This window comes from Rhopalosiphum maidis, chromosome 3 (genome assembly GCF_003676215.2).
Source record: "Rhopalosiphum maidis isolate BTI-1 chromosome 3, ASM367621v3, whole genome shotgun sequence".
NCBI lineage: Eukaryota > Metazoa > Arthropoda > Insecta > Hemiptera > Aphididae > Rhopalosiphum > Rhopalosiphum maidis.
The window spans coordinates 72,624,525-72,637,530 of record NC_040879.1 but is presented as its reverse complement, the minus strand read 5'-3'; the positions used below and the strand labels follow the sequence as shown (position 1 = coordinate 72,637,530).

The window sequence follows — 13,006 nt, the reverse complement described above, 5'->3', positions numbered from 1 at the left end:
TAAGCTATAGGGGTCTAAGCCCCCCACTAGGACCCCTAGTTACGCCGATGTAATGCAGTAATGTTGTAACATTATTTTCAACAATAGAAATTACGAAAAACTAATTTGTGCTATTTTTGTACAATATACAGAAAAGGCTTTTAAGGTTTAAATGGTAATGCTTTTTATTACTTTCGATAAACACATGTATATAGATACGACGAACCCTGATTAAATTAGTTGTTTTTAAATACATACGTTATACGTATAGGTATATTCTAACACCGCGATAAAATAAAAATTGTTCACATAAATCGAATCGAGTGCTTATATTACGTGTTTTTTTTTAGCCTTGTTAATAAACATTTGTATTGGGACCAGACCATTTTGCTCATATTTAGCGGATACCCATATTAATCGGTGCCCACATTAGGCGGAATCCACTGTATATGTATTTGATAGTATATGTCTTGTAGCAAAAAAAAAAAGAGAAAAGATTAACAATTTTAATATTATAAATCGTAATAAAAACTGGAAGACTACCAGTGAAAGTTCATAATGTATAGTGTATGCACTGTGCGTTACTGTCACACGTATCAAATCATCCAGGTCTTATTACACTTAATTGTTACTGTCATGAATCGTGATTAGTATAAATAACGCTTTAAAATGCAAGATTATAGATATTTATTCAATAAATAATAATATTAAACATATTAAATTGTAACCTTTAAATTATGATTTCAGGTGAAATTGACGAAATCGTGTTTCTGTAATTGTATCCTTGAGCCAAAAAAGTAAGAAATTACTTAATTTTTTTATGAATAAATTATAAAACATAATTTAGCACTAACATTTTTTTTTTAACTTTTTGATTATTTATTAGTTAGCCAGATAATGATGAACAAATTTCAAAATTCTCTAACAATTTAATACAAATAATTACCATGGATGACTTAGCAGAAAGGCAAATTAGAGCTGCAAGAGTAAGTTGTATTTGTATTTGCAATTTAGCTACAAATATCATGTATATTATTAATAATTTTATTTTAATTTATAGACATTGTTCAATCTTGCTCACTGTTATTTGAAAACGACAAAAATTGATGTTGAAGAAGAAAAAACAAATTTAAACGATGAAAAAGATGAAAAAGATGAAGTAATAAAAAAAGATATCCAACAAAAAGAAAAGGAAGAAGCAAATAAAAATAAACGTAAAAAATTTGTCAAAAAAAAAAAAAAAAAAAATGTAGTTCGGACAATGAAATAGAATTATACCTAGAAGTGCAAGTCGATTCAAACTATCAACAACAATTATGCACTGATGTACAAAATATAGATTTAAATAAAGCACCACAAAAGTCTGAAATAGAAATAGATTTAAAAATCGAAATTCCAAAAGAACTCGAAAGTTCGTATCTTGACAAAGAAAAGCATTTTGAAGAGGAAGATGAAAAAAAATCAAAAAAAAATAAGCAAAGAGAAAATAAACAAGAATTAATTAACCGAGAAATAAGTGATGATTCAAAATTTCAGCATAACACAGAGAAAGAAATAAAACAAAATATAAATAAAGATAATGTATGCATAGACTTGGATGGAAAAAATATCGAATGTGGTAAAACACAAAATCAAATACAAAAAGGGATTGAAATCGAATCACAAAAAAAAGATAATAGTGACATTTTACTAGAACTTGAATTACAAGAACAGCAAAATATACATGAAAATTTAATAGATTCATTTCATAGGTCAATTCAAAAACGGATTGAACGACTTATATGTGAAATACCTTTAAAACAACAAAAAATAGAAAAAGAACTACGTCAAGAACTTGAAAAACTTAATAAAGAAATTACAGAACTAGATCCAGAAAATGTAGATGAATTAAAAAAAGAAATTTTAGAAGAAGTTTCTAAAAAGGACTATTTTCCCGTTCAAATAAAATTTTTAAAAAATCTCTATTGTTCATTTAATCAGGATTTAACACCCTTTTATAATAAATTAGACCAATTAAGCGATGATCTAACACAAACAAGTATACAGCAAAAATTGAATACAGAATTTTTAAAAAAATTAGATAATTTATTGCAACAAAAATGTAATGAAGAAATTCAGGAAGGACAACAACAAGTTAACAGTAAAGTAAAACATATGGTTAATGAAGATGTACCAGTGGTCGGAGGAAAAAAAAAATTAAAATCAAAAGATGAATTAAAAAGAGTCGTAGAATTGCCAGCGAATGATGAAATCGAAAATAACGAAAAGATTAAAGAAAAAGAATTGCAGAAAAACGTTTTAAAAGAAACACAGGAAGGGGTTAATGAAGCAGAAAGAATACGAAATCAGTTTAAAAAAATCGATGAAAAAGAGAATTATAAATATTATGATTTAGTTATACAATATAATCAAGAAACATCACAAGAACTAAAAGGAAATGCACAGAATGTTTTAGGAAAAAATGTATCAGTTGACTTCTATGATGATGCAGTGAAAACACTTATAAATCAAACTAATCAAGATGCATTAAAATCAAAAATATGCAAGGAAGGAATAGATGTCATCGATCAAACACAAAAAAAGGGTAATACAAATATACAGTTTCAATTAGAATTTTACAAAAGTGTAGAAGTTGAAGAGAAATTACAGAACAAAAATGATTTTGAAGGAAAAATAAACAGTGATCTTGAAATAAAAACTAAAGAAACAAGAACTGAGGTAAAAGAAGATACTGATGTGGAAATAGAAGACTTCGAAGAAGAATTACAAGATTATTCTAAAATTTCGAATGATGAACATTTTGAAGCAGTGAATGAAATAACAAAATTAAAAATTGAAGCATTGGAAACAGAAATAATAGAAGATTTTGGACTAAAAATCGGAGATTCTGAAAAAGAAGTACAAGAAGATTCTGATGTGGATATCGAAGGCTTTGAAGGAGAAATATTAGAGTTTCCTGAGGTTAGAATTGAAGACTTTGATGAAGAATCACAGGAAAATACTGATGTAGATACAGAAGATGTAAGTGAAGAAGAGATCAATGATATAAATGAAGTAGTAGAAATAGTTGAAGATATAGAAGTAGAATCTAATTCTTCTGAAGACAATTATATTCCATCAGAAAAATCACCTACTACAACATGCAATGAATCGCATTTAAAAATCGATCCAAATGCTGAACTTACACACGGAGAAGAAAAAAATTTAAAAAAAATCGATTTATCTAATCCTACAATATTAACAGATCATATTAAAGAGAAACAGACATTTTTTGAACTTAAAAATCAATTAGATGAATTATCCCAAGAATATAAAGGTTATGTGCAACAAAAAGTGTTTGATGAATTACAACAAGAAATAGATGATAAGCAGTTACAAGAAATGAAAATATTTCCAGATACGTTTAATGAAGTAAACTTAAACACAAATGAAGATTTTCAAAAAGAAATTGATGAATTACAAAATGAATGGTGTCAATTAGAACCAGAATTTGTACGCGATGTTCCGTTAAGTTTTGAAGAGGACAATTCTAGTCAAAAATTAAAAAAAAAACCATACAATTTATTCGAAAGATTACATTTTCTTCACAGAAAACTATTATGTAAATTTGCCAATTCCAAAGAATGGCCAGAGAATGTAAATAAATAGTTATTTATACTATTTATATTAATTTATAACACATTAAATGTTTTTAATTTGTCTTGAATATTTTATTTTAGTGTTTTCAACCATCAAGTTTGCTGGATGTTTTGTTTGATGACCCTACTGAGTTCAAACCAAATGTATTGGTGCTTATATTGCATTCTATAGATAAAGGTTATTCAATAAAAATTAACACGGACAAGAACTTGAAATCACCAAAAGAATATTTTTTCAATTATTTTAAGGATACAATATTGGAATACATGGAAAATGAACATCTACCACCAGATTTGTTGGATTTATTAGATAGTGCTGAGCCCAGATTATTTTATTCTGGATGTGTTATAGCAGAAATTCATGATCAAGTAGATGAGATTCCAGGCCGAGTGTATAGGTTATTACTGCGTCCTTTTAATATGGTGAGCTATTTGAAAAATTACGCTACTGAATAATAATTTAGAAATATATTTTCATACTAAGTTTAATTATTGTTTCATAGTTTAATTCATTATTTAATTACATAATTTAATTACAGTCCATTCAAAGTGATGTAAACCGTATAATTGCTAAAAATAGTCACCCTACTGACACTAATTATTGGTCATATAAAAAAAGACTAAAACTAGAAAGTATATTGCTTAAAAAATCGTATCCAGTTATGTGTATGGATTCGTCACCTATTGCTGGTCTAGTAGTTAATTTACAACATCAAATGTTAAGTTGTCGTACTATAGTACTAAATCCACTTAAGAGGAAAAATAACTTTTCAAATCAAAAACTTTTGAAAACAGAATTTTACAATGAATCTAATGACAACATAAAAACATCAATGCTGTCAAATAAACCACAAAAAGAATCTTCAAAATTAATGGTTGGTCGAAAAAAATGTTTAATTATATCTATCAGAACTTATTCTTGTAAAGTACAAATGTATTTATTTTAAGTTGATTGTTTTAATGATTTTTAATTTTATTTACTTTATCAAATTAAATATTTATTTATGCTTAGGATACCGAAAACATGAATATTGAAAACTATATCTTATGGAAATTTGATTTTCGTATAAAATCGTTAAACCTTTTCAAATTGTTTTTAGTAATTATAACAGAAACTCAAGAATTTTCTCTATTATTATGCACAAATCCAAAGGTTGATTCTGTTAAAAAGATGCGGTAAAGAATTTATAATGGTCAATTAAATAAGAAATATTTTAAAGATTTTTATTTTTACACTGTTTACAGGTTTAAGATACAACTTAAGCAAAATGAATTGAAAACCTATATTATTATTATGCTAGAAGTTCTACGGCAAAGAATTAGTCCTGATATAGAAGTAGTTCGGAGATATAAATGTCAGGCTAATTCAGCTCCTCTTTCGTTAAGGATTGTTCCATCTCTGTTTAATGACAATGTTTTTAAAGCAAATCATGCAGATATTAGTCAGGTAAACTTTACACTGGTTTAATAAAAATTATTTTTTATTTCATTGAAATATTTAGTATTTATAAAAAAACTTTTTGTTTAAATTTCAGTTGATAGACATATTTATAAATAACACACATATTAAATATATACCTATAAATAAGATGTTGGAAAATATGTTTAAACATAAAAGTGAGATAACTGAATTTGAATCTGAAAAAAGCGATTTATCACTAATGAAAAATAAATTGGCTGCTGATACTCATAAGACTGTTGAAACAAAAGAGACTTCTAAAGTAAGAATACAATAAAACACTTACATATTATAATAAGAATCTTATCTCATATTTATTATGTACTGATGTATTCCTGGTTATAATAAATTACCACTTGTACAAATAGTATAACTTTCAGATAATATATTTAAAATATAACTATTGGCATGTTCTAAGATTAATTTGTAATTCATTATAAAATGTACCTTATTTTTTATAATATAATAGATTATGTTTACGTAATATTTATGACGTTATAATTATTTTAAAGTTATTATAATGATTTCATTTATTATTATTATTTAAATAAATCAATGTTATAGGGTCTAGAAATTAAAAAAAGTATGCAGTTTTGTACAACAAAAAAGTTATCTGCCAGTTCAAATAAATTTTTAGGTGAGTTTTAAAAAAATATTTAAACAAACTATAGATATTAAATAGACATGGAATATAATATATACATTCAACAAGTTTTGAAGTGATAACTATTTTAATAATTTATAAATTAATTTAAATAGTAAATAAATCAAATATTATAAAAATATTACCATGCTTAGAAAATAACAGTATAAATATTTGGATTTACTAAAAATTAATTCGGCATTTATAAAAAAAAAAAAAAAACAAAAACAAAAAAAAGTCGAAAATTTCAAATGTTTATAAATATCTCAAAAAAGGTCAAAACATTTTGAAAATTATAAAATGTTTAGAAAATAATTATTTAAACATTTAGTGGAAATTTCAAGTATCTGCAGTTGGTTTTTAAGTTGTATTAAAAAACAAAATCCACTTTGTCAAAACTGGATTTGTGTAAAAAATAAAAATTCCAGTTTTTTCTTAAGTTCTTGTTTCTTTTTCCCGGTTATTTTGAAGAATAATGAGAATTTATTAATTTAACATCTATAAAGTATAAACTGAATCCTATTCGCTACTTGAAATCCCCTTTGAAATTATAAGTATTTTTTTTCGACTTCTCATTTGTTTAGTGTGTCCAGATATAAAAAAAAATATTTATTTTTTTCTTACTTAGTAATTTTTATTTATGTCATCCAGTTGATTATTTATTTTAAAAATATATAATTTTATAAAAACATCTATACTTATTAATTATGTATTCAATTTGACAGATTTACCATCAATTGATTTATTATTAGACAAAATGACTGATTCGTCACCATTGCAAACTCAAATCATACCAAAAGATATTTTATTGGATAATGGTACTATGTCTTTATTAAAAGAAAAGTCGATCAATACAGAGACAGACAACTCTTCGCCTGAATCATCAGTAATACAACCAACACTTGGTAAATTGCTCTGCTTAGAATCTAATATATTCAAAAAACCAAATCCTAAGTACAGCAATATTAAAAATTATAGGAATGAATGTTTTTATTTTTTTATTATTATTATTTTAAATATAGCATATAATAAAATATTAAAATCCTTAAAGTTCGGACAACATAATAGTATAGGTAATAATTAAATTCTTATAGTTTAGCTTACTTGGTAATTTTAAAATGTAATTCTTTTCATAATTAATTGTTTGACTTAATTTTATACATTTATAAAAAAATATAATTATAAGACTTAATTATGTATTTAATTTGACAGATTTGTCAAAATTGAATTCAATAGACAAAATAGCTGATTTTTCATCATTACAAACTCAAACCATACCAAAGGACATTTTATTGGATGATGATATGCCTTTGTTGAGAGAAAAGTTGACCATTAGAGAGACAGACTCCTCTCGCGAACCATCATTAATAATGCCAATACTTATTGTTTCAAAAAACGATAATTCTTCAGATTTAGTCCAGGAAAATTTAGTATTGGTGTCAAATAATTCTATGGTTCCAGTACTTAGTTTTATTACATCTACTATACCATTTGAATCAAGCCCCGCAGTTGTGTTATCAAGTTTATCAACAATTAATTCACTAGTTACAAGTATTAAAACTTACATGTTACCTATTGAGTCCTCAAGTTTGGGTTATATAGCAAAATCTGAAAGCATGTCTTTACAAACTGATGAAAATTCAACATTTAATGATGATGATGATGATAATTATACCAATATTAAATTATTACCAGATATGCAAACAGAGGATTTAATCCATTTAATGAAAGTAGATGATATTGCAGTGAATATGTTTTATGGTATAAATCCAGTAACGCCCACAAAATGTAATGATGATACTATCACGATGAATTCAAATGAAAATATATTCACAATGGTTTCAAATTCTGATTATGTAAAAAATATTTCAGTTATGAAACATACAAATGAAAGTGAAGTTGATTTATTTGGTACAATGTACAATGTAAATGATAATGGGATGTTTCAGTTACACGACACTACAAATAGTACAAAAGGTAGGTAATATAAATATGTATTAAGTACTATTATAGAAGTTACATAGTTTCTGATTTCTGGTTTATATTAGTTAATGTTATCTGAATTAAAAATAATAATAATAATAAATCTAATAAAAATATTTATTTTTCATTTAATATATGTAGATTAATTATTATTATTTATTCTTATTAGTAGTGTACAAAAAGATATATAGCTAAATAAAAAGTGTTAAATAATATCATTATGTACATTTTTTCAATAAAGTATCAATAAGTATAGTGTTTTTCTTAGATAAAATTGAAAAAAAATTAAATATCATAAGCTATCCAATAAAATTTTATATTTATTAATTAAAAAAAATGTAATATTTATTTATTATGCTGAATAAGCTGTACAATGAGATAGGTTTTTAAATATCATAAATTATCTGTTTGACTCATATTTTGTCTTAAGCATTGATTAGATTTCATTATAAATACATTTCATTATATTTATTATCATTTATTAATTAAAGCATTGATGTAATTTTAAATAACAAACTCATATAATTAAAAAATAAGAATGTTATGTTATTATGTTTCTGATTCAAGCTATTTGAGTGATTTAAATCTGTAAGTTTATAAATCCCTATTATAATGTTGATTCTACTAGTAAACTTAATTTTTCCCATAATATAGATAATATATAATAAACAATATATATTAACATAATGATTTATGATTATAGATAGTCTCTCATTTAGCTACATATCTGCAATTATAAGATGTTTATCATTTTTGTTTTAGAAATATTTGAAGACAAATACATGTTAAGATGTCTTCAATTATTTCATCAAAACCCAACACTGCCAGATATATCTATTCAGCCAGATATATCTATTCAGCCAAATATATCTATTCCCCATGATACACAGGTACTTGTTCATATACAGTAGTTGAAATTTAAGATTTTAGAAATTAAAATTATAAGTCTCTTTAAATCTATCTGAAGAGATATTTATTGGATCAAGTAAAACTATATTATTTTATAAGAAGTGGGTAGAGGACACTTATAAATATAGAATTCTAATTACCTAATTAACATTTAAGTTATTACGAGTCTTATACTTCTAAGCCAATACTACAATAATTATTTTTAATTATTGGTATTGTCGGATCAGAATGATCAGTTTATCAAATAATATTGTAGTTTATAATTAATCAAAATAATGAAATCATAGGCATTACTTTAAAAGTATTAACTAAGTATAAATAACTTGATAGCCCAATAACCTAGTTGCATAAAATTATAGTCTGTATAATTATAATTGTAACTGTTAGTAGTAAGTAGTTACAGAATAATACTTATGAGTACATCATAAATATAATTTAAATTATTATTTGAAAATATTTATTAAAGTAAAGCTGCAACTGTAAATAAAAATTAAAGATTTTTTATTACTTCAAGTATTATTATATCTGTAATAATCCATGAAATAAAAAAGCAAAGAGGGAGAGTAGATAACTGCTCTGCATTAAAATAGGACATAAGTGTTGAGTGTACCTTATCATTCATCAAGTCATTATAGATTACGTGTTGGATTTTAGTTCAGTGATAAATCATTGAATAAAATGAAAAACAATTCTGAGATAAGACAGTTCAACCTTTTGGAAATTAAGGTATTTTGTGAGCAAATGCTTACATTTTTTTTAATCAATTATTTCAAAATAATATTTACAATTTTCAATTTTGACTTACCAAAAGTATCAACTAAATCTAATTTGTTAGCAGAAGTCCAGAAATCTTCCTCAATATTGCATAAATAAATAAAAAACACACATCATTGTAAAGTCTATATATTTTTATATATTAGAAAACATCATTCAAACTTAAGTAAATATAATCATAAAATGCTAAAAGATTTATTGACTATGTATTGAAATGTATTGTGTTGTGCTATTCAATTTTATAGAGACCATAAATTATGGAGATAAATAGACAATTTAAATCAGAGCTTAGCTGAAACCGTGTTGGTTGAAATTCTAGAAAAAAATCTTCCATGATCATCACTAGATTTTCTTTATGTCTTAAACTGTTGAAACAATTTAAGAGTTATCTGATTAAAGTAGGCACTATCATATTAAATTTACAAACTTGAAAAGTTTCTACATAAATATTTCCCTAAAAAAGTGTTAAAGTAAATTATAATACTAATTATTAACTCCTTCACTTTCTTCACAACTTAAATTTTATTTATGATTTAAGCTATTCAAATATTTTTTAGGTCGACCCTTATACCAAACCTGGTTTTTCAAATGGTAAGTTTACTCATATACATTAAATTATTTTTTAATTACTTAATTCATATTATAATATCAAATTCACATTAATTACAAACATTATGTTGGTATTATAACCTTGTAATTACCAGTTACGGTTGTTTTGTTTTATTTCAGATTCATTGACAAATAGTGATCCATTTAGTGCATTAAATGCATTATTGGATGAAATATTATTGTCAACAAGTAATTCGGTAAGATTTATAATTTTGTTATATATTTATTATTTATAGGTGGTGGGTTTTTAAATTAATTAACATATATTATTGTTAAAATATTTCAAAATATACTTAATAATAGAAATTATCTATACTTATTTACAATATTTTTCATTATTTAACATTCATGTTTCTTTTATAAATTAAAAGAGGACTAAGATGATTAAATATGATTTGATTAGATTAGATGATTAAAAAAAGTTTACCTTAACTACTAATAAAAATTAAATTATTTTTAACAAACACTATTTAAGTTCATTAGCATAATATTATTTCATACTTCATGCTTGTGATATTAGTTTATTGTATAATATATTAATATGTGATTTTTTTCTAATTAAAATGTATTTATGTTTTGTAGAATAACGAAGATAAATGTCCAGATACATAAAAGGTAGGTATTATATAAAAAAGTTAGGTACACCATACATGATGGTTTAATCATATTGATTTAATTTAAATTCAAATAAATAAAAAAAAAAACTGTTTTTATTATTTTTATTTTATACTGTTTAACATCAACATTATAGTTTAATTTGCAAATATTAATTACAAAACGAATACCATTCTCTCGCAATCTCCTAATATGAATTCCAGCCATTCCACCAATAATAGGTAGTATATCAATGAAGTGTAGTCTACCATAATAATAATAAAATTATAGTTACTAGTTAGTATGTGGCCTCCAATATAAATTGTATTAAATTCAGTGATTTTACATGATAAAAATAATTACTTTAAAAAAAATCAAAATTTAATTTAAAAAGGGTAAAAGTTGATATTGCCTTATTGTACAGAAGATATTGAACCAACTTCATCAATGAGTAAGTCTGTAATATATGTTAAATTTGAATTCAATGATAAATTATTGTATATGCAAAATTATTTTGAGTGGAGACTGTTTATCTCTATATTAGGGGGTCCACAAGTAATTTCTATTGGAGTCTGTAAGTTTAAAATAATAAATAATTGAGATCCAGACAAAAAAAATCTTTGTCAAATCTTTATAATAACATGATCCACTTGAGATATTTTTAGAGTCCAGATTTCTACCTTTTGTAATCTGGATTTGCGACTGTTAGTACCAAACTTTGATCTTTATAATGTTCAACTTCAATATATTTTCTGGTACATAGGAAAATGGATCTAATTGATATTTTGAGAGGTCAAATTTGGAAATACAAAAAAAAAAAAATTATACAATTGTCAATTTTTATTATTAAATGTATTATTCAACTGTAGATTTTTTAGTCAAAAATAAAATCAACTATTCATTTACAAATATTTAAAAAACTAATTGAACAGAGTAGATAACTGACTTTTATATATCACAAACAACTCTAAATTATCGTTAACCATAACCACATTAATTTTATAACACTAACAATGAAACATTCTTGTATAGATAAAATGTGAATTACTAAGAGATATAAATCAAAAATGTTTTAAGCGATTTAAAATAATAAACGCTACAAAAATCACAATGGTATAGATATCTGATCTATAGTAGACCACAAAACGTTGATAAACGACATGCAATATTCAGAGCCGTAGCAATGTTCATTTGCGCTCCTTGCCATTTAACATATTTCCGCCCTTGTAAAAATTATTTACCCCCTCCTCTTGCCAACGTACTTACACATATAAAAGATTTATACATTTGTTATTTTATTTTATTTTTATTAGCTATTATAATAATTATTATATTTAATAAAAAAAAAACTCTGTCAAACTTATTATAACCTTAGAAAATAATTTAGAAAATAATTGTACTTTTAAACATTTAGAAATTTCACTTTTCGTGCATTTTTAGTAGCAAATTTATCTATAATATTTTCAAAATTAATTTTTGAGGCCAATTCACATTCAATTGATATAATACTCATATTTGTCAATTTTTCCTGTGACATTGTAGACTTTAGATAGTTCTTAATAATTTTCAGTTTACAAAAACTTTTTTTACAAGTATTTCCTTTCATAGACTGATACAAAAAGACTAAATACCAAAATAGAAGTAGTTATCTACCACCCATAAATATGAATAAATTGATGAAGATCTTTAAAATATAAAAATGAAACATTTAGAATCCTAATTTTAAATTAAACATGCAGCTATGAGTTAATATTTTAATAATAATAATTGATTTTAAAAATCATTATGTTAACAATTGTCATGCGTACGGAGGTGGGGTGATGTTATATTATAATGATAAATTATTTTGTAAACACTTGTAAATTGTAATATTTTTGTACACATTACACCATAATAAAGTACTATAGCATAGCTATTCTAGTATAATTATTTAATATTTTGCCCATATTCTAAACAAAATTTATGTTATTAATATAATTGGTATAATATATGGTATATTTTATTCTGGATTTGCGCCCCTGGTCTGAGCTAGTTTTGCCAAGCCCTAGCTACGGCTCTGGCAATATTCATATGTATATATTTAGTTTTATGATATAGAAAGTGGTGATAGAGCGTATATTGAAAGAAACTATATTTTTACCTAACTATATATAAATAATTTATAATTTAATGGTTTTGTTTTAATTTTAAGATTTTATGTTAAAAAATATTAATTATAATATTGTTGTGTATTGCACATAATAATGCTGAATTAAATAATAATAATTATTATTTTAATTAATAATTTAGTTAATTTAAGTTATTATTTATTATATGATAAAATTATTTCTTGTGGTTCATAAACTAATCAATTTTAATTTTTTTTCAGTAAGACTTGCAGACAATATTATTGTTTTGATACTACTTCATTTAAAAAAA

At 24.0% G+C, this 13,006-nt stretch overlaps 1 protein-coding gene across 1 annotated transcript; it reads left to right on the top strand.

Annotated features, from left to right (window-relative positions):
* The first annotated feature begins 735 nt into the window (after positions 1-735).
* LOC113558554 lies at positions 736-13,006 on the top strand. The gene is given in 18 exon segments (XM_026964046.1): positions 736-776; positions 866-965; positions 1,040-1,234; positions 1,237-2,085; positions 2,281-3,615; positions 3,699-4,040; positions 4,157-4,492; positions 4,630-4,793; positions 4,863-5,064; positions 5,153-5,338; positions 5,641-5,713; positions 6,445-6,544; positions 6,906-7,590; positions 8,443-8,592; positions 9,943-9,976; positions 10,115-10,191; positions 10,577-10,609; positions 12,957-13,006. Coding segments are annotated over 16 exon segments (4,797 nt in total). The 5' UTR covers positions 736-776; positions 866-926; the 3' UTR covers positions 10,607-10,609; positions 12,957-13,006.